Source organism: Cetorhinus maximus, chromosome 3, assembly GCF_964194155.1.
Source record: "Cetorhinus maximus chromosome 3, sCetMax3.hap1.1, whole genome shotgun sequence".
Taxonomy (NCBI): domain Eukaryota; kingdom Metazoa; phylum Chordata; class Chondrichthyes; order Lamniformes; family Cetorhinidae; genus Cetorhinus; species Cetorhinus maximus.
The window spans coordinates 68,771,345-68,798,197 of NC_135881.1; the positions used below are offsets into that span (position 1 = coordinate 68,771,345).

General features: G+C 46.3%; 1 protein-coding gene across 3 annotated transcripts in view; it reads left to right on the plus strand.

Moving 5' to 3' along the window:
• The window catches only part of efhb (EF-hand domain family, member B), a 95,041-nt gene that overhangs the window by 56,177 nt on the left and 12,011 nt on the right, over positions 1 to 26,853 (plus strand). For 2 of the 3 annotated variants that reach the window (XM_078534846.1, XM_078534855.1), the window contains 4 exons: positions 11,603 to 11,757; positions 18,930 to 19,137; positions 19,218 to 19,382; positions 26,600 to 26,781. In XM_078534846.1, the coding sequence (XP_078390972.1) occupies positions 11,603 to 11,757; positions 18,930 to 19,137; positions 19,218 to 19,382; positions 26,600 to 26,781 (710 nt within the window). The remainder of the gene's footprint in view (positions 1 to 11,602; positions 11,758 to 18,929; positions 19,138 to 19,217; positions 19,383 to 26,599; positions 26,782 to 26,853) is intronic. The other variant, XM_078534860.1, reaches the window with a different exon arrangement.

A 26,853-nucleotide genomic window follows, 5' to 3' on the forward strand; every position in this document is an offset into this window, starting at 1 on the left:
AAGAGGTAGTCCAAGGTGGAAGGATTGCAGAAGACGCCATTATCCTGCTTCCAGGATATACAGGCGGCGAAGCAGCTACCTCAATATGGCTGAGGTGCAGTGCCGAAGGAGGCTCCGACTGTCAAGGGAGACAGTCAACTACATCTGTCAGATGATTGGGCCTGAGATCTCCCCTAACTATGTAGGTGGACACCCCATGCCAGTGGCTCTGATGGTCACAGTTGCCCTCAACTTTTATACCTCTGGCTCCTTCCAGGGCTCGGTGGGTTATCTTTGCAGTGTCTCCCAGTCAGCTGTCCACACTTGTCAAGCAGGTTACAGACGCTCTGTTCAGGTGTGCATTGACTTTCATCCACTTCCGTTGGGACCAGGCAAGCCAGACACAGCGAGCCAGAAGCTTCGCAGCGATTGCTGGCTTCCCCCGCGTCCAGGGTGCTATAGACTGTACACATGTGGCCATCAAGGCGCCAGCAGGTGAGCCCAGTGCCTTCGTCAACAGGAAGGGCTTTCACTCCATGAACGTGCAAATAGTGTGTGACCACAGGATGCTGATTCTACAAGCCTGTGCAAGGTACCCAGGCAGCTCCCACGACACCTACATCCTGAGACACTCCCAGGTGCTGGGTCTCTTCAGTGCTCCAGCCCGGCTGGATGGATGGCTGCTGGGTGACAGGGGCTATCCCCTCAGAAGGTGGCTCATGACGCCTCTCCGCCATCCAAGAACAGAAGCTGAGCAGTGGTACAATAGGAGCCACGCCTCCACAAGGGCTGTGGTGGAGAGAGCCATCGGTCTTCTCAAGATGCGCTTCCGATGCCTGGACCGTTCAGGGGGCGCACTCCTGTACCCCCCAGATCATGTGTGTTGCATGCTGTGCTCTCCACAATATTGCGCTGAAAAGGGGGCTCGCAGTGGACAATGAAGATGCTGACGCAGTGGATGCGGCTGCACACGATGAGTCCAGCACTGATTCTGAGGATGAGGAAGCACAGGGGAATGATGAGGGGCTAAACGCTGACCCGGGAGCGTCAGGGTCACCTGGGAGACTTTAATGCAATGAACCTTCAGCTAGCTCCACACAAATGGATCAAGAGGGCCAGTCTTGCCTGGCGCTTCCACACTAGACACTTAAGTGCTACACCTGCCACTTCATCAGCTGCAACTAAGGGCTTTGGATATAAACTTCAATGTCCACTCAAACACTCATGACATGTATGTTAAACATATGAATGCAGAACGAAGGAGCCACCCTCAGCTATTGTAACACATCTGGTTTTAATTTTCACCATCATAAGGTCACACAAAATCAAACCAAAACGTTTTCCAAGCATAAACAAATAATAATTCCCTAATCTCGGGCCAACACAAAAGCACCACTGATAAACACATGTTGTGCCTAAGGTGCCTTATGTTTACGTTTCCGGGTGCTACATCTTGATGCCGCCCCATCGCTCGGAGTGGCATCTGAGACAGTCTGCTGACCCTGCTGTCCTGCTGGCCTTGATGAACTTGGTGGCCATCCTCTGGCCCATGGAGCCAGTGCTGGCCCCGCCTGGGAGGGATCTGCCAGTTCCACAGCTGGCATGTCCCAAGTCGTTGCAGCCTCACCCAATGAAGTGGTCACTGGGAGAGGGGCGGAGCAGCTGTTGCCCTCATCCAGAGCGCCCTGAGAGGAGCCCACAGAGACGACAGGCAGCTGCTGCGCCAACGTGAGGTTGCCCTGGACCTCCCTGCTCACCGTCAATGGATGGACAATGAGCTGGGAAGCTTGAAGCCCACACCATCTCCCACATTGGCAATGACCAGCTGCGGCCACTGGCGCTGTGAGGGCTTGCAGGTCCGAGCGTAACCCCAGGAGAAGCTGCTTGTTCTCCTGGAAGCCCCTCTCCACGAGAGTTGCCACTCTCTCCATGGAGGAAGCATGATGCTTTGCCATGAGGCTCAATGCATCACTGATGCTCCGCGTGGACTCCTCCACCATGGACACCAAGCGAAGCATAGTCTCATGCAACACTCCCAGATGCTCCCGCACACCTGGCTGTATTTCCTGCAGCTGCTGCGTTGCAGACGACTCCAGAGGCGCATCATCACACACCGATTCAGCATGTGCCTGGTCCCCGGCAGTCCTTCGACCACTGGTGCCATCGGCACTCTCTGTCCGTGCCATTTCCTCCAGCGAATGTGAAGTGCCCTCTGCACTGTGCCCCAGGCCACTAGCCGATGTTGCAATGCCCACTGATGTGCTAGTATCTGTGCTGGTGCCTGCCTCGCAGAAATGGTGTGACGCAGGTGACAGTTGAGGGCCCTCATGTGTGAGAGAGGGCATCTGGAATTGCTCCTAGTGGACAGGCTCTGATGATGCTGAAATGAACAACAAGGACAGTGGATCAGTTAGCGTGCACAGAGTGACACATTTCATCCCTTTCCCCTTGGCTCATTATGTGCTCAACCTTCCAGAACCTATGGAGACAAATATTGGTGGGGTGGCAAATAGTCAGGAGGAGACCCTAACATTACAGGCGGATACAGACAGGCTGGTCAGATGGCATAAGGAATGCCAAATGGAATGTTTTGTGGATAAGTGTGAGGTGATGCACTTGGGCAGGAGAAACAAGGTATGGGAATACACGAGGAATGGTGGGACCGTGGAAAGTAAGGAGGATCAGAGGGGCCTTGCTGGGCCTGTCGACATGCCCGTTAAGGTAGCGGGACAGGTGCATAAGGCGTTTAAGAAGGTAAATGCCTTTACTTGCCTTTATTAGCCAAGGAATAGAATATAGGAACAGGGAGGTCATGTTGCAAGTGCAGAAAACACTACCTAGGCCACAGCTATAGTTCTGCGTGCAGTTGTGATATGGGATGTGATTGGAGTGGAGAGAGTGCAGAGGTCGTTGACCAGGATGCTGACTGGGCTGGAGACTTTGAGTTATGAGGAGACATAGCATAGACTGGGGTTATTTCCCCTGGAGCAGAGGAGATTGAGGGGTGACATTATTGAGCTTTATAACATTATGAGGGGCATAGATAGGGTTGACAGAAAGGAACTTTTCTCCTTGGCAGAGGGATGAGGAACTTGGTGGCATTGATTTAAGGTAAGGGGCATGAGGTTGACAGGTGAAGTGATGAGCAACTTTTACACACAGTAATGTGGGACGCACTGCCTGAAAGGGTGGTGGACGCAGAAACCCTCCTAACATGTAATAAGTATTTGGATGTGCAGTTGCGTTTATGGGATGTGGGTGTCGCTGGCTAGTTGCCCATCTCTAATTGCCCTTGTTCAGAAGGCATTTTTTAAGAGTCAACCACATTGCTGTGGGTCTGGAGTCACATGTAGGCCAGACCAGGTGAGGACAACAGATTTCCTTCCCGAAAGGGCTTTAGTGAACCAGATGGGTTTTTATGACAATTGTTTCATGGTCATCATTCGACTTTTAATTGCAGATATTTATTGAATTCAAATTCCACCATCTGCCATGGTGGGATTCAAACCCTGGTCTCTGGATTATCAGTCCAGTGACAATACCACTACACCATCACTTCCCCTGGTGTCAACCTTTGTGAGTATTGTTGGAGCTGCACTTCTCCAGACAAGTGGAGAATACATATCACACTCCTGACCTGTACCTTGTAGAAGGTGGACAGGTTTTGGGGGGCTAGGAGGTGAGTTACTCGCTGCAGGATTCCTAACCTCTGATCTGCTCTCGTAGCCACAGTATTTATATGGCTCGATCAGTTCAGTTTCTGGTCAGTGGTAACCCCCAGAATGTTAATAGTGGGGGATTCAGTGATGGTAATGCCATTGTATGTCGAGGGGTGATGGTTAGATTCTCCCTTGTTGGAGATGGTCATTGCCTGGCATTTGTGTGGCATGAATGTTACTTGCCACTTGTCAGCCCAAGCCTTGATATTGTCCAGGTCTTTCTACATTTGGACATGGATTGCTTCAGTATCTGAGGAGTTGCGAATGGTGCTGAATATTGTGTAATCATCAGCGAACATCCCCACTTCTGACCTTATGATGGAAGGAAGGTCGTTGATGAAGTAGCTGAAGATGGTTGGGCCTAGGACACTACCCTGAGGAACTCCTGCAGTGATGTCCTGGAGCTGAGATGATTGACCTCCAACAACCACAACCATCTTCCTTTGTATTAGGTATGACTCCAAACAGCAGAGAGTTTTCCCCCTGATTCCATTGACTCCAGTTTTGCTAGGGCTCTTTCATGCCACACTCAGTCAAATGCTGCCTTGATGTCAAGGACAGTCACTCTCACCTCACCTCGAGAGTTCAGCTCTTTTGTCAACGTTTAAACCAAGGCTGTAATGAGGTCAAGAGCTGAGTGGCCCTGATGGAGCCCAAACTGAGCGGAACTGGAACAAGGAATGTTCCACATACCCAACAAAAAGACAGCCATAACTGGGGCCTGTGCGGGTATCCATAGCAACTCCTTTTATTATATATATTTATTAGATAAAAAAGTGACATCAGAATAATAATATGGAGCCAGCAAAATACTTTTAACTCTTCTCAATCTCCTCTAAGCTCCTGACATTCTGTTACCTTGGCCTCATGTCATAATTTTATTATTATAAACACAAGTGACCTGATCAACATCTTATAGACCATCAAAGACACAGATGAGTGAATTTTAGGTATCCCATCAGCTTCTTGTACTGAGAAGATATCCCTGCTTTAGACTGGCTTCTATAATGCTACCCATTCTCAACAGAAAGCTGCTTTAACTTATTGTATGCTGATCCTGAGTATGCAGGTGATGTGTGAATCCTCACTCCCACAATCTTGACCACTCATGCGAGGTTATTGAACTTACAGCATTGTTTCCAGGGGCTAGACTCCTGGGATTGACCACCATGACTGTCTGCTCCTTGTGTCTTAGTACAGTTTGCAGGACCTGATAGATTCTTGTGGAAAGATGACCTCTCTCCTCCTGTCCACTTCCACCACCAAGGCATCCAGAGCAATATCGGGGAACCTTGGAGCACGCTCTTTACCCTGTTGTGCCACAATATAATAACAACTTTTATTTATTTAGCATCTCTAATGTAATAAAACATCCCAGGCACTTCACAGGAGCACTTACAAAACAAGATTTAACTAGCTATGTAAGGAGACATTTGGCAAGATGACCAAAAGCTTGGTGCAAGCTGTAGGTTTTAAGGTGCACCTTAAAGGAAGAATAAAAGATAGAGAGGGGAAGAGGTTTAGGGAGAAAATTCCAGATCTTGGAGCCTGAGCACCTGAAGGCATGGACAACAATGTTAGAACAATTAGAATTAGGGATGCTCAAGAGGTCAGAATTAGATGAGTGCAGATATCTCGGAGTGTTGTGGGGCTGGAGGAGATTACAGAGAGTGGGTTATGGAGGCTTTGAAAACAAGGATGAAAATTTTAAAATCAAGGCATTGCTTTACTGGTAACCATCAGGTAGATCAGCGAGCACAGGGGTGATGGGTGAATGGGACTTGGGATGAGTAGGGATACAGGCAGCAGAGTTTTTTGATGACCTGAAGTTTATGGAGGGTGGAATGTGGGAGGCCTGCTAGGAGTGTGTTGGCCAAGCTTGGCGGTCACAAACACATGAATGATTTCGCAGCCAGGGAATATTTGGTTTTTGTTTCGGTTAGTTATTAGGCATTGATGGCAGTGTGATTGGGTAAGTGTTCTCCATGATGTAAAGCTGCCATGTTTCTTGAAGTACAGCATTACACTTTTAGAAGTACTTGAGTGTTCCAAGGTCGTGAAAGGTCAATGTATAAATGCAAGAAGTATTTCTTTGGGTCATATATTAAAGATGAAGCAAATTGAGTAATTGAGTAATAAATGCAGGGGTTTCCGATAGTAATTTTGATTTGGGTTTCTTAGCACAGTCGAAGAATGCGTCCGCAAGCTCCTTTATAAGAATGTTAAATCATGATTATTTTGCTTATGTAGAGACATTTATAGTACTAGTTTCTGAATTTATAGTACTAGTTTCTATTAATATGATCTACTTTTATACATATATATATATATATATATCTAATACCGTGAAAGCAGAGAAAGTATAGTAGAGCCAAAAACATTACGTTTTGCAGCTCATGCCAGATTTTACTTGTTTTTTTAGAACATAGGAAGGTGTTATTACAGTTGACACTGAAGCTGTTATCAGTAATTAGATGTGTGGTGTTAAAGGATTTAATAATGTTGGTATGAGCGATACTGAACTATTAGAAGAGTTATCTGTGGCATTGATGAGGTTATTTCAGTTGGTGTGTTATATTTTGAGGGATTGTCAGAAATGTTTTTTAATATGCTGAAAAACCAATTTGAAGGGCCAAAGCCCAAAGGGTAAGATCCTACCAAGGTTGAAGAAAGTGAAAAAGAAGACATGGTAAATCATGAAACAGTGTTTTGTTGATTCCACACTTGGTTTTAAAAGCCTGAAGGTGAAGAAACAAGAAAAAACATAGGAACATGGTAGGCCATTCAGCCCCTTACACCATCCAATTAGATTAAGACTGATCTGTATCATAACTTCATCTACCCCAATAGCTTTTTGGGGGATAGAGTTCTAGATTTCACTAACATTTGTAAGAAATATTTTTTAACATCACCCCTGAATGGTCTTGCTCTACTTTAAGGCTATGCCCCCTTGTTCTGGATGCCCAACCAGAGGAAATAGGGTAGATAGAGAGAAACTATCCACTTATCAAATCTTTTGATCATCGTAAACAGCTCATTAGATCACCTCTTAAACTTCTAGATTCCAGGGAACATGAGCCTTGTCTATGTAACCTGTTTGAATACTTTACCTCTTTTGGCCCTGTTATCATTCTGATGAATCTGCACTGCACCCATGCTAGGTCAATATATCCTTCTTGAGGTGTGAGGCCCAGAACTAAATGCAGTAAACTAGATAGGGTTGAACCAGAGGCCTGTACAACTGTAACATAACTTAGTTCCATCCCTTTGTATTACTGCCTTTAAGAGGGAGGGAGAATGTTCCACAGTTTTGAGGCCCTGTGAAAGAGTGAGTTAGAGTCAGAGTCTGTGCAATTAAACTTGATTTTAATATAATGGGAACATAGTGAAGTAACATTCGTGCCACAAATGTGCCAGATAATGACCATCTCCAACAAGAGAGAATCTAACCATCGCCCCTTGACATTCAATGGCATTACCATCACTGAATCCCCCACTATCAACACCTTGAGGGTTACCATTGACCATAACCTGAACTGGTCCAGACATTCAAATACTGTGGCTACAAGAGCAGATCAGAAGCTAGGAATTCTGCAGAGAGTAACTCACCTCCTGACTCCCCAAAGCCTGTCCACCATCTACAAGGCAGCAGTCAGGAGTGTGCTGGAATACTCTCCACTTGCCTGGTTCAGTGAAGCTCCAACAACACTCAAGAAGCTTGACACCATCCAGGACAAAGCAGCCAGCCTGTTCGGCAACCTATCCACCAACTTGAACGCTCCCTCCCTCCGCCACTAATGCAGAGTAGCAGCAGTGTGTACCACTTACAAGATCCACTGCATCAACTCACTAAGGCTCCTTCAACAGCACCTTCCAAACCTGCACCTCTACTTCCTAGAAGGACAAGGGCAGCAGATGCATGGGTACAATACCAGCTGGAAGTTCCCCTCCAACCCACACATCATACTGACTTGGAACCATATCGCTGTTCCTTTACTGTTGTTGAGTCAAAATCCTGGAACTCCCTCCCTAACAACACTGTGGTGTATCTACACCACATGGATTGTAGCAGTTCAAGAAGGCAGCTCACCAGCACTTTTTCAAGGGCAATTAGGGATGGGTAACAAATATTGGCCTAGCCAGAAGCACCCATATCCTTTGAAAGAATAAAAAATAGAATGTGCAGATGAAGAAAGAGAAAAGTATTTGGAGGAGCGGGACCATATTATCTAGACAAAATACAAGGAAGAGATCTAGTGTCAGATTTTCAAATACCTGCAGTATTGGGACCCAATTTCAAAATCGCAGTTCTAGAGGCCATCTGGACAGCTTTGAATTTACAAAGGGCAGGTGGGGGTGGGGTGCGTGCAGGGATTGGGGAGCTCGTTTGCTGTCAATTAATGGGCCATTAAGATCCTTAAAAAGCTTGTTAAGGGGCCGGAGACTGCGATTTTCAATGCTTAATTCAGCAAAAGCCGAACAGTTTCATTCACCTTAGAGTCCAGCTGTCGGGTTCATCGCGAGGACATCATAAACTTTCTCTGCAGTTAAGGAAAATTGAACTTTCATGGACTTACTTGTTCGGGTTTGATCATTCTACATACATTTTGCCTGCTTGACCCTTCTCTCAATGTCAACACTGCTGGCCTTCTAAGGAAATGTCTGCTCATTTTGATAAGACAGAGAGATCCCCCAACGTGGCTGCTGTCTTCCTTTGGCACTGGTGCTGGGCAGGCAGCTTTTGTCTCCTGGAGACATCGGGATTGTGACACAGTTCAAGGATTGGGACATGAAATTCATCTGGGTGTTGGGTTCCCAATCCCACTTTGAAAATTTGGCCTCTGGCATTGAGGGAGAAGCATATTTTTGTTTCCTTTTCAATTTTGTGCACAGAATCCTCCTTAGATATGGAAGCAGTATTCCAGTTGTTAATAGATTTAGACTTTAGGAAAACAGCACTTTATGCTTCCACCAGAAATGGGAATTCTGGCCGGCGGAAGCACTTAATTTGGCGGGAGGCAAAAAATCTGTTTCCCAACGATGGATTAAAATGTTGGAATTTTGTTCCCCCAACTTTCAAGGCGGGTTAAAGGAGGATCAAGCTTCCCAATGAACAATGTTGGGAATCCCATTTGCACACATTAGCATCTCATGCTTGCTCATTAAAAGGCTACCTTGCTGGGATTAAGTTCACCCTCCAAACTAAGCTCCCCGCCAGCGAGAATTTAGAACGTTTGGTTTTACGACTGTATATAAGTGGCATGCACCTGGTGAGCTTCACTTCCACAACTTTGAGGTCAATAGATGTTGTTTTCACGTTTTTGGGGACCTTGCAGAATTTCACTCGAGTGCTGGTAGCAAACGATGCGCCAAGGCTGGAAACGGGAGGCAGGTGAAGGCTGGACGGGATGAGGGGGGGAAGTTGGAAAGGTGGAGTGAATGCTGCACAGGGGAGGCAGGCTTACGGGGGAACGGTGGGGAGAGTGGCGGGTGAAGGTTTGCTGGGGGGAATGTCCAGGGAAGTGGGGGAGAGTGTCCAGGAACTGATGGGGTTAGGGGAGAGCGTAGAGTGTCCAGGGAAGTAGTGGTGGGGGAGGGGCTGTCCGAGGAAGAGGTGGGGGGAGTGTCTTAGAGGGCAGGGTCAGTGCTTTCGACAGTGGGATCCTGGGGGGAGAACTCAGGGTATTGGTGATAGGAGGGAACAGTCACAGTCAGAGGGAGGAGTTGGATGCGGTAGGATGGCAGGTCCAGGGTGAGAATCTAGTAGGTGAGCTGTCATTGGGTGGGTCATGGAAGGGGACTAGACAGATGGCTCGGATAACTGGAGGAGGAAGGATCAGGGTGAGCATGGGGATGGTAACAGATGTCAGCTCTGAGGGGAGGGAAGGCATGTGGAGATGGATCATGATAGGGTCCCCGGTAATGGGAAGATGTTCAAGGGTGACAAAGGGGAGAGGAATGGTGATACTGAGTGGGTCTGTGGTGGTGGGGGGAGTTGGTGGGTGACAGGAAGAGGGTGGAAGGTGATTGAGCGAGTTTGAAAGGTAATGCGTACCGCTTTTTCCAAATTGATTTTGACCACACACCTAGTCAATGAGTGAGAAGTGGGTGGAGGATCTTTTCGGATGTGTGGAGTTCAAGGTCAGCACAAGTGGCCAACTAAAGGGACACCCTAATAATTATGAGGCAACTGGATCTCAGTGATGCTCACCTGTGTTCTCCTCTCTGTGGCTAAGCTCACATTGCAGCAGGTTTTTTTCCGACTTGTGGGTCTCATAATATCGAGATACCAGCAAGGTCTGCAGCTGCCATTCATTCTGTGCCATTTGCCATCGTCTGCAGTCAGAGGCAGGAATGAAGGGAGGGAGGCAGGTGGATGCCTCCAAGGGGCACAGCTGGTGGAGGGCAGCCAACTTGCGACTCCAAATCTCTAACCTCCTGGGTGAATGGTCATGGCTGACAAGAGACAATGTGGTTACTCTTTCTATGTTGCCAAGCAAATGGTGTCTCTATAGAGTTTCGAGGGTAGTGGGGACAAGTGGAAAAGTGTTCACTTGAGGCTTCTTGCACATGGCTCTCATCACTCGGGTCAAACAGCAATGTCTCTTTACACATTCATGTAAGGTAGGAGGAACACTCATCTCTGGCTCTCCAGGATGTCCTTTACCTGGAAGGGGTGTGGTGGGGTGCTATGTCTAGACGGGGGCCAGATGAAGGGCTTAACACTTGCCTGCTAGCTTTGAGATGGAGGGAAACCTGTAAAGGACACAATTACTTGATGTATCACTTCAATTCGTTCACACATCCACTGAAACAATGATGATGCAGGCTGCAGGCAACCCTGCCTTGGTACTAAGTGACGAGAAGGAGGGCAAGTTGCTGGTTGGCACAGGGCCAGGAGGGGCAAGGGCATGAGCAGCAAAAGGCAGCGGGGCCTCTATAAGGTCAAGATGCTGGCGAGCATGGCCCACTGCAACGGCAAGCATTCACTCATCTTTTCTAGAGATGAGTGAAAGGCAATGCCAGAGGCACCCTCATATGTCCTGTGATGTGTTTGCTCACATCTGCCAGCTTCTCCAGAATGAGCTGCGGCTGCAAGAACTCTGGAGGAGTGATGCAGAATTCCTGGCCTGCAATGAGTGAATGGTTTTTAATGCCTTTTAGATATGGCACCAGGATCTTTGACCCCCATGAGGTTAGAGCAGAGTGGGCGACTTCCTGCCCACCCTGCCATAAGATTCGCTGAGCTCCTCGCTGATGTATAAATAATGAGCTGAAAAGCAGGAGATCGTGCGCGTTCACCTGCCTTGCTGCCCAGTGGGAATCATGCCGACTTTCTTGCCCACCACTGGACTTAGTCTCCAGAATGGAAAATTCCACCCCAAGTATCTGGATGAAAAGCAAAATCTGTTCTGTGTTGTAGCAGTTTTTGTAATGTAGGAGATGGAAAAGCTCTATGTCAAGGTTTTCAGCTGTAATGGAGTAAAACTTATTTTTAAATTGCTACTGTAGATCATCATTTACTTCAAGGGAATGATCCAAGTTATATTTAGAATTGAAATTATTGTAATGATGGAAAGCAGGCATGATTAATATGCTAACTTTATGTCAAAAGTAAACTAACATATCTGACCAGGGGACCTAGCTTAGGATGGCTGCATAGTTAGCGACAACAAAAGCATTACATTGGATGCAAAGAGTAAAATCAGGTGGAAATACAATGAAGCCCTGTAGTTGTATATTTGACAATGCCAACTGCAAACAAATAATCATATGAAAGAATTTGCATCTTGATGTATAAATAAATTCTGAACGCTACACTGTTGTAGAGATAAATCGCATATTGCTGCTCATCCAAACAAAAAATTGTTTGGCCTCATCTCAATGAATGCATTATTTTTCAGGTGTTGGGGACCTTATTTACTATAGGAACCCTACCAAATTCCTCCGGGAGAAAGACAGGGATCAAGGGACTTTCAATATTCTTCGCCAGCATTTGATGAAAACTAACTTCCATAATTTCAAATCGCTTCTTGAAGCCTTTCGACATTATGACAAGGTAAATTATTTGAGTGCTATTATTATTCTGGCACTATAAAAATACAACAGTTGCACATCTAGCATTGGATTTTACCATTGGAGATGGGAAACAGGAGTAGCCTCTGCTTTTGTTTCAGAAACTCGCCTCTGATAGATGCCTCACTGTGTTTTGGATTTTCCTAGGGATGAATCCTTAATTGATATGGAGACAGGTTTCCTGTCCAATTAAGGCTTGTGGGGAGGCAGGAATGGAGGCAGGTTTTAGACACCCATGGCAGCCATCACTGAGGCTGCTGATTTCCCTAAGGGAGAGAGTTTGTGCCAAAGCCTGCTACTGCACCACAGGGACCCAAGATGGCACATGGGACCTGGAGGCCTGGCACCCATAAGGGAGAGGAGAGATGTCCTCTTCCCTGAGGGTGGCATGAGGATGCCACCTCGTCATGCAGCAGGGACACCACTCTGTTCAGGGTCATCTCCCTGTGCCTTAGGGTATTGCAGGGTGCCACCTGACCCAGTGCCCACTGAGCCTGCGTTTCCCCATCAGTTGTGATTCCGATGTGGAATCCAGCATCGGTAAAGAGAGCACCTGTCACTGTGAGATGCCGTTGAGGTCCACAGCTGATGAGGGACAGATATCTGTCTAGAGAGTTGCAGTATCTTTTGCCACTGGACCTCAGTCACCTACAATTCTCTTTGCCTCTACCTGTAGATCCTGTGCTTAGGGTCCTTCTGCTTCATGTCCCTTGTCCCTCTCCTCTGGCCTCCTGATACCCGACGTTCTGCCCTTCCTGGACAGACTGCAGCTCCTCATCTCCACTGGCCTCAATTTCTCAGGGTGCAGCATCCATTTCCAGCTGCAGCCTTCCTAGCGGTCAGGTGGAGTCCAAACAGCCTTTCCCATTCTTCTGATGCTCGTGTGATGCCAGAAGGGAGAAGGGGGAATGACCACTGAGCTAGCAGTGTTTTTAATGCTGGCTCCTCTCCTGACCTGTAATGGAACTTCACCTACAAAGGATGCAAACTTTAAAAAATCATTTTTACTTACCTTTTAAAAGTCTTCCTGCTTCTGTGACATGTCCCCACCTCCAGGCAGCTGGTCTGACACCAGGCAATTGCTGAAATCTACCAGACTCGCTGAAAAACTTACCAGAAATGGGCTTTTAATGAGCCCACAATGATATAAATTAGGTCCTTTATAGGAGCTGGCCTGCTCCCTCCCCTGTTCATTAGAAATTGGGAGAAGGCAGAATCGGAGGCAGGAGTTTCAGCTGTGCAGGACGGCGACCATTTTCTTCTTGGACTCTCCACCATTGCCGTGCAATTAGGACCAGGAAAATCCAGCCCCTAGTATTCAGTCTTTAGCAATAAATAGTTTTCTTTTTCTTTCGTGGAATGTGGGTGTCGCTTGCAAGGCCGTTTGTTGCCGATCCTTAATTGCCCTTGAACTGAATGGATTGCTAGGCCATTTGAGATGCCTGTTAAGAGTCAACCATATTTCTGAAGTCACATATAAAGGATATTAGTGAACCAGATGAGTTTTTACAGCAATTGATGATAGTTGTCATGGTCACCATTACTGAGACTAGCTTTATGTTCCAGATTATTAATTGAATTTAAATTCCGCCAGCTGGCGTGGTGGGATTTGAACCCATGTCCCTAGAGCCTGGGCCTTGGGATTACTAGTCCAGTAACATTACCCCTACAACACTGTCTCCCCCTAGTTGCTTGAATACAATAAGTAGCAGTTTTGTTTTCCATTTTTATTTCAAGATTACACTAATAGTTGTGACCATTGAAGTAGGGTGACCAGAATGATACATAATTTTAAAGCTGGACCAGATGTCCTAGACATTCTTTAGAAGGGAACTTGGCAAATTCCTGAAAAGAAAGAAGATTCCAATTTATAGAGCATAAGTTGTTAGTTATTCGCTTTTGAAGCATAATGGATGACTGCAATTTCCCTGTGCCTTGCTTGGTTATGGATTGGGGAGCAATTCCCCAGAGTTTCTCCTGAATGATTGCAGTTCTTTCCTCACCTCCTGAATGATTGCAGTTCTTTCCTGATCTCCTGAATGATTGCAGTTCTTTCCTCATCTCCTGAATGATTGCAGTTCTTTCCTCATCTCCTGAATGATTGCAGTTCTTTGCTCTTTTCCCCTTTGTCTCCTGAGAGACTGTTAAGGGATAGGGTGATGGTGCATGATATTGCACCATTTCATGAATAGGTTGGGCCTGGTGGCCATTTCTTGCTTCTCTTTACATACATGTTTGTGTAATGCATTTATTCCCTCTTGTGTTGTGCATGTAAATGTTAACATCTTGAGTTTGTACTGTGCTGCTCCTTAGTCCAATTTATCACTCCCTCTGTGATTCATTGTGCAAGTATGCATCCTGGCTGGAAGCAGGCTTTCACTGGCAACCTGCTAGGATTCTGGTGGCCAAGGGTTTCCTTTGAATGTGTAAAACAATGTCCTTGCACGCGAGTCAGTCACTTGTGTTAGGAACTAGAGATAGTTTAAGTAAATTATATTTGTATTTGTGGGTGTTGGGAATGAGTTTTAGCTTTAAGTTTAAGTTTAATTTGTGTTCCTGTATTGGTGTTAAGAAAGGGGGAACTTGAGTTTTGGTTTCACTTTAAAAGATGCCTGCATTCTAATGAGGTTTTATGACACTTCAATGGAAGTTAAAACAAACACAAGGTAGAAAAACTTGTGCTGTTGCCTAGCAACAGGGGTTCAGAGAGAGGGACCCACAGAGACAGAGAAAAACAGAACAATAGTTTCAGTTCAGTTCAAACCAGGAGCCAGGAGGAGCTGGACAGGAGAGGGGACTGCAGAAAGCAGATTTCCCATAAGAACAAGAGAAGGTCGCAGAAACCAGTGAGTGGGACAAAAAAACAAAGTCCCAAGAAGACCTTCCAGTCAAAGGAAAAGAACAGGGCCTGAGTTCTACCCTCGGGGTGCGCCTGAAATCGACGTGGCTGTAAGTGGATGCAAAACCTGCTCCCGGCCGAGTTCGCACTGTGAACACCATCTTATACTGGGTGGCCAATTAAGGCCCGCCCAGCGTGAAACGTGACTGCCGGATTTATTTTCCATGCGCGGGGGTGGGAACATATCCAATGCTGGTTCCAATGGGGACCCAGCGGGGTGTTCAAAAATGGAAGAGGCAGCTCCCTGAAGGCTGCCAGGAGTTGTGGGGGAGGCTGAGGGAGCTGTTTGGAAGCAGTCCAACAAATGTCCTGGTGCACAGTGATGGCCTCAGCACCTGATGGTCATTGAAGGCGGGAGGGCAAGGCGGGTGGGCACTCTGTGTCTCTCCTCCCCACTGCACCCACCGTTTCTCAAGATGAGTGCCTGGGAGTGCTGGTGGAGGAGGTTAGTACCAGGCAGCATATACTAATGCCCAGGGATGGCGAGAGAAGGCCACCCCACCTGACCATAAGACGTAGGGACAGAAGTAGGCCATTCGGCCCATCGATTCAATTCCTCCATCATTCAATGAGATCATGGCTGATCTGATAATCTTCAACTCCACTTTCCTGCCTTTTCCCCATAACCCTTGATTCCCTTACTGATTAAAAATCTGTCTATCTCAGCCTTGAATATACTTAACAACCCAGCCTCTACGGCCCTCTGCGGTAAAGAGCTCCACAGATTCACTACTCTCTGAGAGAAGAAATTCCCCGTCATCTCTGTCTTAAATGGGCGACCCCTTACTCTGAGATTATGCTCTCTGGTCCTAGACTCTCCCAAAAGGGGAAACAACCTTTCAGCATCTACCCTGTCAAGCCCCCTAAGAATCTTTTATGTTTCAATAAGGTCGCCCCTCATTCTTCTAAACTCCAATGAGTACAGGCTCAACCTACTCAGCCTCTCCTCATAAGAAAATCCCTTCAGCCCTGGGATCAACCGAGTGAACCTTCTCTGGACTGCCTCCAAAGCCAGTACATCTTTCCTTAGATAAGGGGACCAAACCTGTTCACAATATTCTAGGTGTGCCCAAGAAGGCCTGGGCAGTGGGCATGGCGTGGTTCACTGCACGTGGTTTCAGTGGCACAAAAGGTTCAATGATCTGCTGCAGTCAGCAAGGGTAAGTGCAGAAATGGCATGGACCTATGCGGAGAGCTTTAGTCGGGTGCCTGTTTCTCGCAAAGTTCAGTGGTCTCAGAGTGTGTGGGGGAACCCAGCCATCGCAGCGATGCCTTGTGCTCTCTCCACCTTGCTCACCTCGTCTGTCTGGAACTGGATGAAAGTGTGGAAGTGTATAACGATAGCATCAGTCACGACCTTGACACAACTGTGTACAGCTGATTGAGAAACGCCGCACAGGTCCCCCACTGAGCCCTGAAAAGAACCGGAGGCATTGAAATTGAAGACCACTGTGACCTTCAAAGCCACCGGCCACACAGTTGGAGGTGATTTCCAGACCTATCATGTGACATATTGCTGTCACTGGGACCCTGGAGAGGTGGAGTCTCCTGCGACATTGGACCTTGGACACCTGGAGTTAGTTGGAGCACTGCCTGAACACTCTAGCCACTGGGTAGTGGCGTCGTCAGCATGCCCTCACGCCTTGGCCTCCCTGCTGGCCCTGCACCAACTGAGCCCGTGCCTCTGCACTTAAAGGTCTGTCCCCAGGTCACTGCGCGTGTCCCACCTGGTCTCCTCACCCTCCTGCCCCACTTCCTCTTCAGAGGAGGTTCTACCAGTGGAATACACTATCCCCATTAGATGGGATGCAGAGGAGCAGTGCCTTGAAAATGAAGGAGCTGCAATACTCAGGGGAACCTTCCAGGGAAGATGAGGACCTGAGATGCTGAAAGGCAGGCTTGACAATCAAATGAGATGCCAAGAAACTCTGGGATAACTCTGTACTCGCACAGTAAAGAACTGGCAATGGCAGAGAAAGTGCTGCTGCTCCGGGGGTGTTTATCCCACCTGTGGATGAGGAAATTATTAAAACGTGAATTTCGCCCACACATTTTGCCTGTGCGACAAGCTAAAATTCACACGGGCAACGTAAAATCGTGGTCAGTGGGCTTTTTAATGACCTTAATTGGCCCTTTAATTGTTGGCAGGCGCTGCTCCGACTCCTGAGTGGGCTCGCTGACCTCACTATTGCGTGCGCGATGGCGTCGGGACACACACCTGATGTCTTTTCATGCAATTTTATATACATTCGGGTCAGGCGCGTGCCCGACCTTGGAATGCAAGATTCAGGTCCTGGAATCCGGAAAAGGTCCTGTTAAGTGAAGTTAAGCGTGAGGAGCAGAAGAAGGCTCCAAGCTTAAAGGGAGAAAGCTGCAGGACGCAGACTTAAAGCAAAATAGTTTTGCGAGAGCTGGAAGCTTTGTGGAGACAGCCAAAAGGTTGGTTACTCCTTATTATGGGCATATGAAGCGGTGGTGTTCCGTTGGCATGGCTGAGTATCTGAGAGAGAGTGCGTGAAAGAAAGCTCCTTGATCCAGGGGATAGGAACTTCGGAAGGAGAGATCAAAATCCTGGAGGTGGACCATTGTGGAAGGCGTCTGAGAGAAAGCATTGCTTGGGGAGAAGATTCCAAAGCGAATTCTTGGAGAGTGAAGGTTGGAAACCTTCGTGTGAAAGATGGAGATCAGTGAGACTGGTTGGCTCACAGTGTGACAAGCGTTTGAGGGGGAGTTGATGAGAGATCCATAGCCTGTTTGGGGTGGCATCTGTCACTTGGTTTCTGGGGATGGTGTGCTTGACCACAGCTCACCGATTGGTTTACATGTGTACTTTCTGTGAACATGAGAGTATAAAATAGCTTATATAACTTGTGTTATCCTTGCGAATCTGTATATATCTGTAAAGGTATAGTTGTGGGTGAAAGGGTATTGTAATATAGTTAATCTTTTCTTATTTAATAAATGTTTTATTCTTTAGTTAAAAGCACATCAGCTGACTACCGTGACTCTGTTCAGTAGCTGCTCTCCGCGTTTCTAAAGAAAAAATAAAAGTTAGGATCTATCTAGCCGGTTTCCACCCTGGGATCTGACTTGTCCAGTAGTAACAGCAGCTGAGATCATAACACATACAGGACTGTGATGACTAACTGTGCTGCCTGTTTTCAGGCACCTTCTTTCATGCCTGGCACAACAGATCCTTTTGGGGAGAGGAAGAATCTTTGCAATTGGGTTTGCAGCTCCTGGTTTGTAAAATTGCCTTTCCTTACTCTGCAGCAAGAAATTCTACAGACATGCTGGTCCTTTGTATTTTTACTACTGTTTTACTTATTAATTATTTCCTGATTGCAGTTCACAGCTGAGTAGGTGCCTGGCAGTTATAGGAGAGAAACAGCTTTTTATTCCCAAACTGAAAACAAAAAAATCTAATGGGTAATTGTACAAGTTTATATCTGAGCCTCACCTACCCTGAATACCTGTTTGGAAATTTTTTTATGTGCCACCCAAGCCCAGGACCCCACGTGGAGTTCTTGCCCATTAAAACGAATAGATGGAATATCATGGCAAGTGTGCAAGTGTTACTGTAAATCACAACGTATAAGTCGACTTGGTGTATAAAACAACTCAATTTTTCCAGCCCCAAAAATCATGTTTTTGCATATACACGGTGTATACGTCAATCCCCCTTTTTCAGCCATGACATGCTGTACTAGCATTAGTAGGCAGCCTCAATTTTTCACCCCACAAATGCATGTTTTACTTACTGGCACCTTATAACCAAGCACAAGGACAGGCAATATGAGCTGCATTGCGAAGATGCACGGGAGATCAAAACACGCCCACTCTTTACATCGGATGCCGATGACATTTAAAAATGACGACCATTCACACCATTCACTTTTATACTCGGCATATAAGCCGACCCCCATTTTTGGAGGGATCTTTCAAAACATTAAAGATCGACTTATTTTCTGACATCTATGGAATGTATTTCTGATAGTCAGAAACACAATGGTGTAAAATTAAGTGAAAATGAACAGGCTTTGCTACTCACAATTATTTTTAATAACTCACACCAGGCCCCTGAATAGTGCACGAAGCTTATAATGTCATGGTCCACATCTTGATATTAATGTGGCTAGAAATTGGGCAGAATAATCCAGGTAATTTATATTGTCTTTTATATAAAATTACAGTTGTACCCTTTGCTAAAAACCTGGGTATTGATTTCCTTTTCTGTTTTGTTTGTTTCTGTCCAGAATGGTGATGGAAAAATTGACAGAGAAGAGCTACGAGATGTCTGTATACAGTTTAACTTGAAACTAGACCCCAAATTGATCGACCAATTAATGGAATACTGTGATATTGAAGGAGATGGCACAATTAACTTCTTGGAGTTTGCAAATTTTCTGAATTGGAAAGACAAAATGCCTTTGGGAAAAATGGAACAAATGATTATTGCAAAAGGTACAAAATGTTTGTGCTAGTTGATTATATTTTTTAACAACTTCTGTCCTTTTATTAAACAAAAACTACTTCTCCAACAGATGATGGCAGTGGACTAGTAGCACCTGAAGATATTGTACCATTAGATATTGGAAGCTCAGCTAAGACTCTCAGAACGATAACTAAAAAAGAAGATAGGTCTAATGGTCACTATTGGAAAACCTCTTCATTGATCAATGGAGTTGTAGGGAGTTATTCACCAGCTGGTAAGTGTATCTAAGTCCATCTTTTCATTTATCTTGCAAATATTTTTTTTAACCAAACAGTTCTGTGCTTTTATATGGAGTATATGTTTACATGGTGTGAAGATTAATTATGAATTTGTATTATCTGTAAACTGCAATTTGGGTTAGAAATTTCTCTTGGATTGTGGCACAACATATTAGGTTGGCAACCTGGGCCACAATTTTATGTGGCCCAATCAGGCACACAGCCAGCCGGAACTCGCATGAAAGCGTGTGAGAAAACATTGGCTATGTGTCCTAACGTCGTGGCGCCATCGCGCCATATTACAGTCGGTAGGTGCACGTAGGGGTTGGAAGTGCGCCTGCCGACAATTAAAAGGGCGATTAAGGCCATTGAGAAAGCAGTTATTTAGAATTTTACGTGGCCCAAGTGACTTTGCAGTTGGCGCACAGGCCACACATCCCGTTTTTCATGCAAGCTCGATCCAGGGGAGGATAAAAGGCGTCCAGAGCCATGGCTCTGGAGTTTAGGTGAGAGTTGGTTGTAGGTGCTTTTCTGAGAGTTCATTGCATTTCCTGTGTTTTCTGGAGGACATTTTGGCTTATGAGCTTTCTTGGAGGCTTTCTGCCGAGTGCCCCATTCAGTGCATTATCCTGTGCCTTCTGTATTCCATCTAATGGAGATTGTCTACTCCGCTGGAGGGACCTCCTCCGCTGAGGAGGAGAGGGCTAGAAGGGAGAGGAAGCTCGTGTCTGCAGGCAGTGTCCCAGGGAGCAACCTGTTGAAAGAGAGGCACAGTGACATGGGTTGCAGAGTCAGCAGTAAGTCCAAGGTGGAAGGGTCCGCTGAAGACGCCGTTATCCTGCAGGGAGAATCTGCAGGCAGCGCACCAGCTACCTGGACACCTCAGAGGTCCAGTGGCGGAGGCGCCTCCACCTCTCTAGGGAGACTGTGACCTCCTTATGCCAAATGATTGGCCCTGAGATCGCCTCAAACTGTAACAGTGGTTCTGAAGGTGACAGTGGCCCTGAATTTTTGCACCTCCGGTTCCTTCCAAGGGTCAGCGGGATATCTATGTGGGGTTTCCCAATTTGCTGCCCACAGCTGCATCAAGCTGGCCACTGATGCTCTGTTCAGATGGGTGATGAACTTCATTAATTTCTGGACCGACGATGCTAACCAGGCTGAGCGAGCCAGGTGCTTTGCTGCAATTGCTGGCTTCCCCAGCATCCAGGATACCATTAATTGCACTCATGTGAGCATAGAGGCACCAATGGGTGAGCTGGGTGTCTTCATCAACAGAAAGGGCTTCCGCTCCATTAACGTCCAGATTGTGTGTGACCACAGGGCACAGATTTTGCATATCTGCACCAGGTACCTGGGCAGCTCCCATGACGCATACATTCTGCAGCACTTCCAGGTGCCAAGGCTTTTTGTTGCTCCAGCTCGTTGGATGGTTGGCTCCTGGGTGACAAAGGCTATCCCCTGAAAAGGTGGCTCATGACACCACTCTGACATCCAAGGACAGAGGCGAAGGATAGAACTAGAGTCAGTCTTTACACTTACAAGCATTTATTTACAGAGCCACACATTACCAGCACGCACTCCTAACCCAACTGCTACATTTCAGTGTGTGTCTATTTATAGGGGCAGAAGTGAATCCTTGGTTAATGCCACAACCTGTATACAATTAAACAAAGTTAATCCACAATTAACAAAAATACTCCTATGAAATAATTTATTACAGGGCTTCATGGTAGTGTACTGCTTATATTGGGGTTGATTTTGACTGCCTTCACCTCCATTAAAAGGCAAAATTGACCTCAAAATGGGATAGATAGTTTTGCCATGCCTTTAACACTGATGATGCAGCCAGCTCCATTTGTAAAGGGGACTACTGCCTGTTGACCAAAACACCCTCCTTTTCACTGGAGTTAAATGAATGAGCTAAGCAATGTTCCTTACTTACCTGGCTATTCCTCAATCTGTTGCTGCAATCTTCTGCCAGGACTTTAATCTTAAAGTCTCCATTCCAATTTCCAAATGCTCCAGTAGATTAAACCCGATTTTCCGCCTCTCACCACTCTAATGGATATGCAAATCCAGGAAACCTTTGTGCCAATACTTCGCCATACAACCAACAGTCGCAAATGTTCATTAGTACCAACGTGACACAATTCACTTGTGGAAATTCACCTTTATTAAGCTTTGCCTTATGGTATGCAACTCATTTCTTTTGTAGTGAACACCTCCAGGAGGTTAGTGATTTAACTATTTGTAGTTCTGTTTCACGTCCAGAATTTTTCCCAAAGTCTTAGCAATTGAAAACCCTCTTTTCTACACCAAGACATGCAAACTTGGCATAGGGAATGCTTGGGGCACACCTGATATTGGGCCTCATGCTTCATTTGCAAGAGACTGGCGAGCTGCAGTTGTTTACTAGGCATGCTCAGGCAGCACACTTTTGAAGAAGATTTCAAATTCAGGCCACTATGGGCGGAATTTTCCGAGCCCACTGGCAGCGGGCGTGATAGGTGGCGTGCACAGACAATATGGCGCGATCGGTTTCACGACTGCGGGAAGGCAGGTCACGATCGTCCACTCAGCCTGCCGGTGGTGGACCGTGTTTCCCACCAACGGTTGTCGGGGAGCTTGTTGTACTACTTTATTAAAAGGCCATCCCACCAGGCTCTTGGACCCCTGCCAGATCGTCTGTCCGCGTCGATGGGAAAGCACGTCAATGTGATTCACAAGGGCACACATGCGACATGCATTTGGCAGCCTTCACTTGGGGGAAGTGGAGGTGAGTGAACAGCATCGTTCTGCAGAGTTCGCCACGGTCGCCTGTTGTTTTGCAGGCTTCAGCGGTGTCGGGGGGCCAGGGTGAAGTGCCGCCCTGCCTCAAAGGCGACTGTTTTCGGGGATGGAGGGTGTCTGGGGGCAACTGCTGCCCTGCCACGGAAGTGACTGTTGTCGGGGGGGGGGCGGGGGGCGCAACTGCTGCCCTGGCGTTGGATCCCACCCAGAAGAAATCGAGGTGGGGGGCAGGGTAGGTGAGGGAAATGGCCACGCTGTAGGGACACCTGTGTAAACTGACCATTCCTCTGCAACTGAGACAGTTCAGGCGCAGCCACAGTGATATGAATGGGGCGGGGCTCCTAGACTGCCCGCCCATGCAAGCAATGCGGAGGCACCAAAGTGGCACCAAGCGCTCCACAGGGCCAGGAAAGGTGCTAAGTACACACACGCTAACCACGTCTCTCTTTCATACCACAGGAGGACCACATCGGGAGTATGGAGTCTGGTGACCTAGCTGTATGTCTGATGGCCTACAGGGAGCAGAGAAGACAGAGGAGAGAGCGACTGAGGCTCCTGGCTGCACAAAGACTGGAGCAGCAACCTCAGGAAGAAGGGGCTGCTGGAGCTCCCGTACACACTACCCAGAAGCGACAGTGAGCCGTAGCTGGTCTGCGCCTAGCGACACCCAGAGCCTATAGACGCCACCTGTCATTCCTGCAGATGACTGAGAACCAGTGTCGCCGACAACTGCACATGTCTAGGCACCTGGTCGCTCACATCTGCCACTTACTGCAGGACTTGGCGCCAAGGGGGCACGGAGGGCATCCACTGCCAGTGGCTGCAAAAGTGATCATGGCGCTTAATTTCTGTGCCAGTGGCTCCTTTCAGGGCTCCGCAGGTGGCCTCTGTGTTATATCACAAGCTGCCACCCACAAATGCATCCATGAGGTCATGGATCCCATCTTCTCCATGGCACACAACTTTGTGCATTTCACCCGGGACTGTGACATCCAGGATGCAAGAGACGTTGGATTCGCCCTGATCTCGGGATTCCCACAGATACAGGGTGCTCAGGTCTCCATCACTACACATGGTGGACTACATCCACTGCAAGGGATTCCACTCACTGAATGTGCAGCTGGTATGTGACCACCAGAAATGCACCCTGCAGGTGTGTGCGCACGGTTTCCAGAAAGTGTTCGCGACACCTACATGCTCAGTCAGTCACAGATCTCTGGAGTCTCCCAGGGTCCACAGAAGTTGCTGGGCTGGCTCTCTGGGGACAAGGGCTACCGGCAGAGGCTGTGGCTGATGACATCCCTGTGGTGGCCTCAGACTGCAGCAGAGTGACAGCATAATGCTGCAGCTTGTAACTTGATGGAGCAGACCATTGGGATGCTGAAGATAAGGACAATGATGGTGTGTGTGAGCGAATGAATGGTGATATCCCTTGAACTGGCAGTGAGTGAGGGCCCTGTGGATGTGTGATGGGTTTGTGAGTTGAGAGTGATGAGAAGAGTGACTTACCTGGTGGAACAGAGGAGATTCTTCATCCTCTTTCTGCACGGGGTGGCTGTCCCCTTCTGCAGGGCGTTGGCGCTGACCATCGCTGCCACCACCTCCCAAGCTGGATTGGTCACATTGCTGCCCACCCTGCAGCCAGAATGGGGGTACCGGACATCCCGGTGGGCCTCCACGGCATCCAGCAGTTGCTTGAGGGACCCACCATTGAAACGGGGGGGCTGCAGTCTTTTTTCCTTTGCTGGCCATGTCTTCCGTGGAAGCACTGTGATGTATGCTTGTGGCTGGACTTTAAACATGGTGCCCGGCGTGATGCGGCGGCGGGGTGATGGCATGCGGGCAAATGAGAGCCCGCCCGCCATGGAAACAGCGTGTTTCCTGGGAGTGCATAATAATGAGACAGGTTTGGGATGATACGGCGTGAAAACCCACCATCGCAGCTGGTGGGTAAAACATCATTTTACCCACCCGCTCCCGCACTTCGTGCAAATCTGGGGAAATTCCACCCTATGTTTCAGTTAGGTCCTGGAAGAGGGGAAGATGCAATTGGGAGGTAAAGGGACAATTGGGAGAGGGAAGGAATGAGGGAAGAAGTGATCGAGAGAGAAGGCAGCAAATGGGAGAGAGGGAAGGAGCAATCAGGAGGGAGGGAGGAGAGAGATTAGACAACAGGGAAGTAATCTGGAGGTTTTGAATGACGGTCTGCGTTAGTCTTTGGCATTGCAGTGGACCCGAGAGGAACAGGGCTGCTCTTCCCAGCTCCACGTTCAGATAAGTATCTTTTTTAAATGTACCTCTTTTTGGTGATGACCTCCAGTGATTCCTTGAAGAACCACTGGTTATTTGCATATGGATTGTGTTTTCTTGAATACAACTGGCAACTTAAAAATTTAAGTATGCAGTTTTTGTTGTGTGGGAATTATATATTAATATTATATTAATGAGTCAATGAAATGATAACAAGGGACATGAATTTCTGATCAATACTTGTGGCAGTCAGAAGGCGAATAGAATATTTTTACACCATGAGGATGTATTGCTGCTAAGTGATGAATGAAGCAGAATTGGTAATTCCATTTAAGAAGGAATTTGTTTAACTCTTGAAGAAAAATACTAAAGCAGAGTGTCAGGAATAGGATTAAAATAGCTAGCTCTGATGTGAAGCCAACATCAGTATAGGCAGTGTCAAGGTGGACCAACAGATGTTTCTGTGTTGAAATTCCTGATCCTGGGTTTTGTGATAAGGTGCTCATGTCTCTTGTTGAATCGGAAAAACACAATTTGCAACCATCATAAGGTGCCAGAGTGCCAGTATTTTGCTAATTTTGGGACCAGTTTTTGGAACATAAGCATAGAAAGGATTAAAAAGATTGAGTAAAAATACAGGAACTATTGCTGAATATGTCAGAAAAAGAAACAAGAACGACAAGAACATTTAATTGAAAAATAAATATGAGAATGCAATTTTTAAAAAAAGTATAACCACCACTCCTACTTAAAATGTGACCTTTGGACATACCTCTCAGCCTTCAGATCACTAATAATCAAAGAATAGATTTTTGTTTAAAAAAACTAAGAAAAATATATGATACATTTTCATCTGCAGAACCTCTGATGCAGTGCCTTCCACAGTTTTCACATAGGAATGTCTTTTTTGCAGGTAAATATTCTGGGGTAGAACCTCCATGGAGTGCGTCCAATTTCCTGCTAGTACATTGATGGAAGATCATTGGAAACTCTGCAGAAATGGCATGAACAGCAAACAAAGCTGTTTTTTTTCAAAAATCAGGGTTTCCATCAATCTCTCCACTGCAGGAAATGGAGTGAACTCCCATGGAAATTCCAGGTACATTGACCCAACTTGTTTACTCTTCCAAAATATCTATCAGTTTCCTTACTGTAACTCTGGAATTAATAACCATGCAGCCTTTCCCAAACAGGAATTCATCCAGTCCTTTTTCAAAACGGTGGCATTCTATTCCAGCATTTTCACTGGCAATTTGTTCCACAATTCTTTCACCTTCTTGCAGAATTAAAAAAAAATCTATTTTCTTTTGACAAGCTTACTTCCTTGGTCCTCAATCCAATTGGCGAATTTTCCCAGATCCAAATTCTCCATGCCCATAAAAATCACTATCAAGTTTCATCATTATCCTCTACTTCTCCTGAGGGAATCGACTCCATCCATCAATTTTAATGAATGGAAAATTGCAGGACTGTGCAACTGGATTTCTGATATATGCTCCCAGAGTGGAAAACTCAGCGCTGGAAATGCTGAAGGTGAAAATTTATCCAATAAGACTGTATGTCTGGTGAGAATTTAAAAGCTAAAAAGGATGTTTTTTTCAGAAAGAATAAAATTTTTAATATAATAACTATAATTATGAATTGCTCTCTTCCAGGTCTTTGAAAAACACACCCATATAAAATTTCTAGTAATGAATAATGCATTTTTCAACTTCTAGTGTGAACTGCCTCATCATATAGATAGATGAAAATAAAGTTTTTTGCTTAGATAAAAACTGATAATGTCGGAAATACTCAGCAGATCTGACAGCATCTGTGGGGAACGAAACAAAATTAATGTTTCAGGTCAAGGACCTTTCTTCAGAGTACTGCAGAGTATTTCCAGCATTTTCTGTTTTCTCTCAAATCTCTAGCATCTTCAGTATTTTGCTTTTGTTGAAGCTTTTGCTTGTTTTTTTTGTTTATCTAGGGCTGTAATATCATGAATAACTGAAAATAGCTTAAAACATTGTATCTGAAAGTTATGAACTAACATCCAATAATCATATAATGGAGAAGTGAATTAAAATATATTTTGAGTTACATTGCTTGGAAAGTATGTATGCTATTTAAAAACTAGTTTTGTTTAAAACTATCTTGGCCTGATTACTGAATATTTTATTCTGAACAGATTATCGAACCTGTGGTGTACCTACTATACGTACTGACTTGCCAGCCCCTCGTTTTCGTCGTATCAGCGATACGATTAACTATGGTGATGAAGCAACGGCTTCTGCCTTGCTAAACCCTTCAATTTTTGCCCGGAGAAATGTTTATGAGAAAGACATGTTTATAGGCAGGTCCAAAGAAGAGGTAAGTCATTGGCAAAGATATTTTAACTCTTCCTAGTCCAAGACCTATAGAAGAAAAAAACACTCACAATGG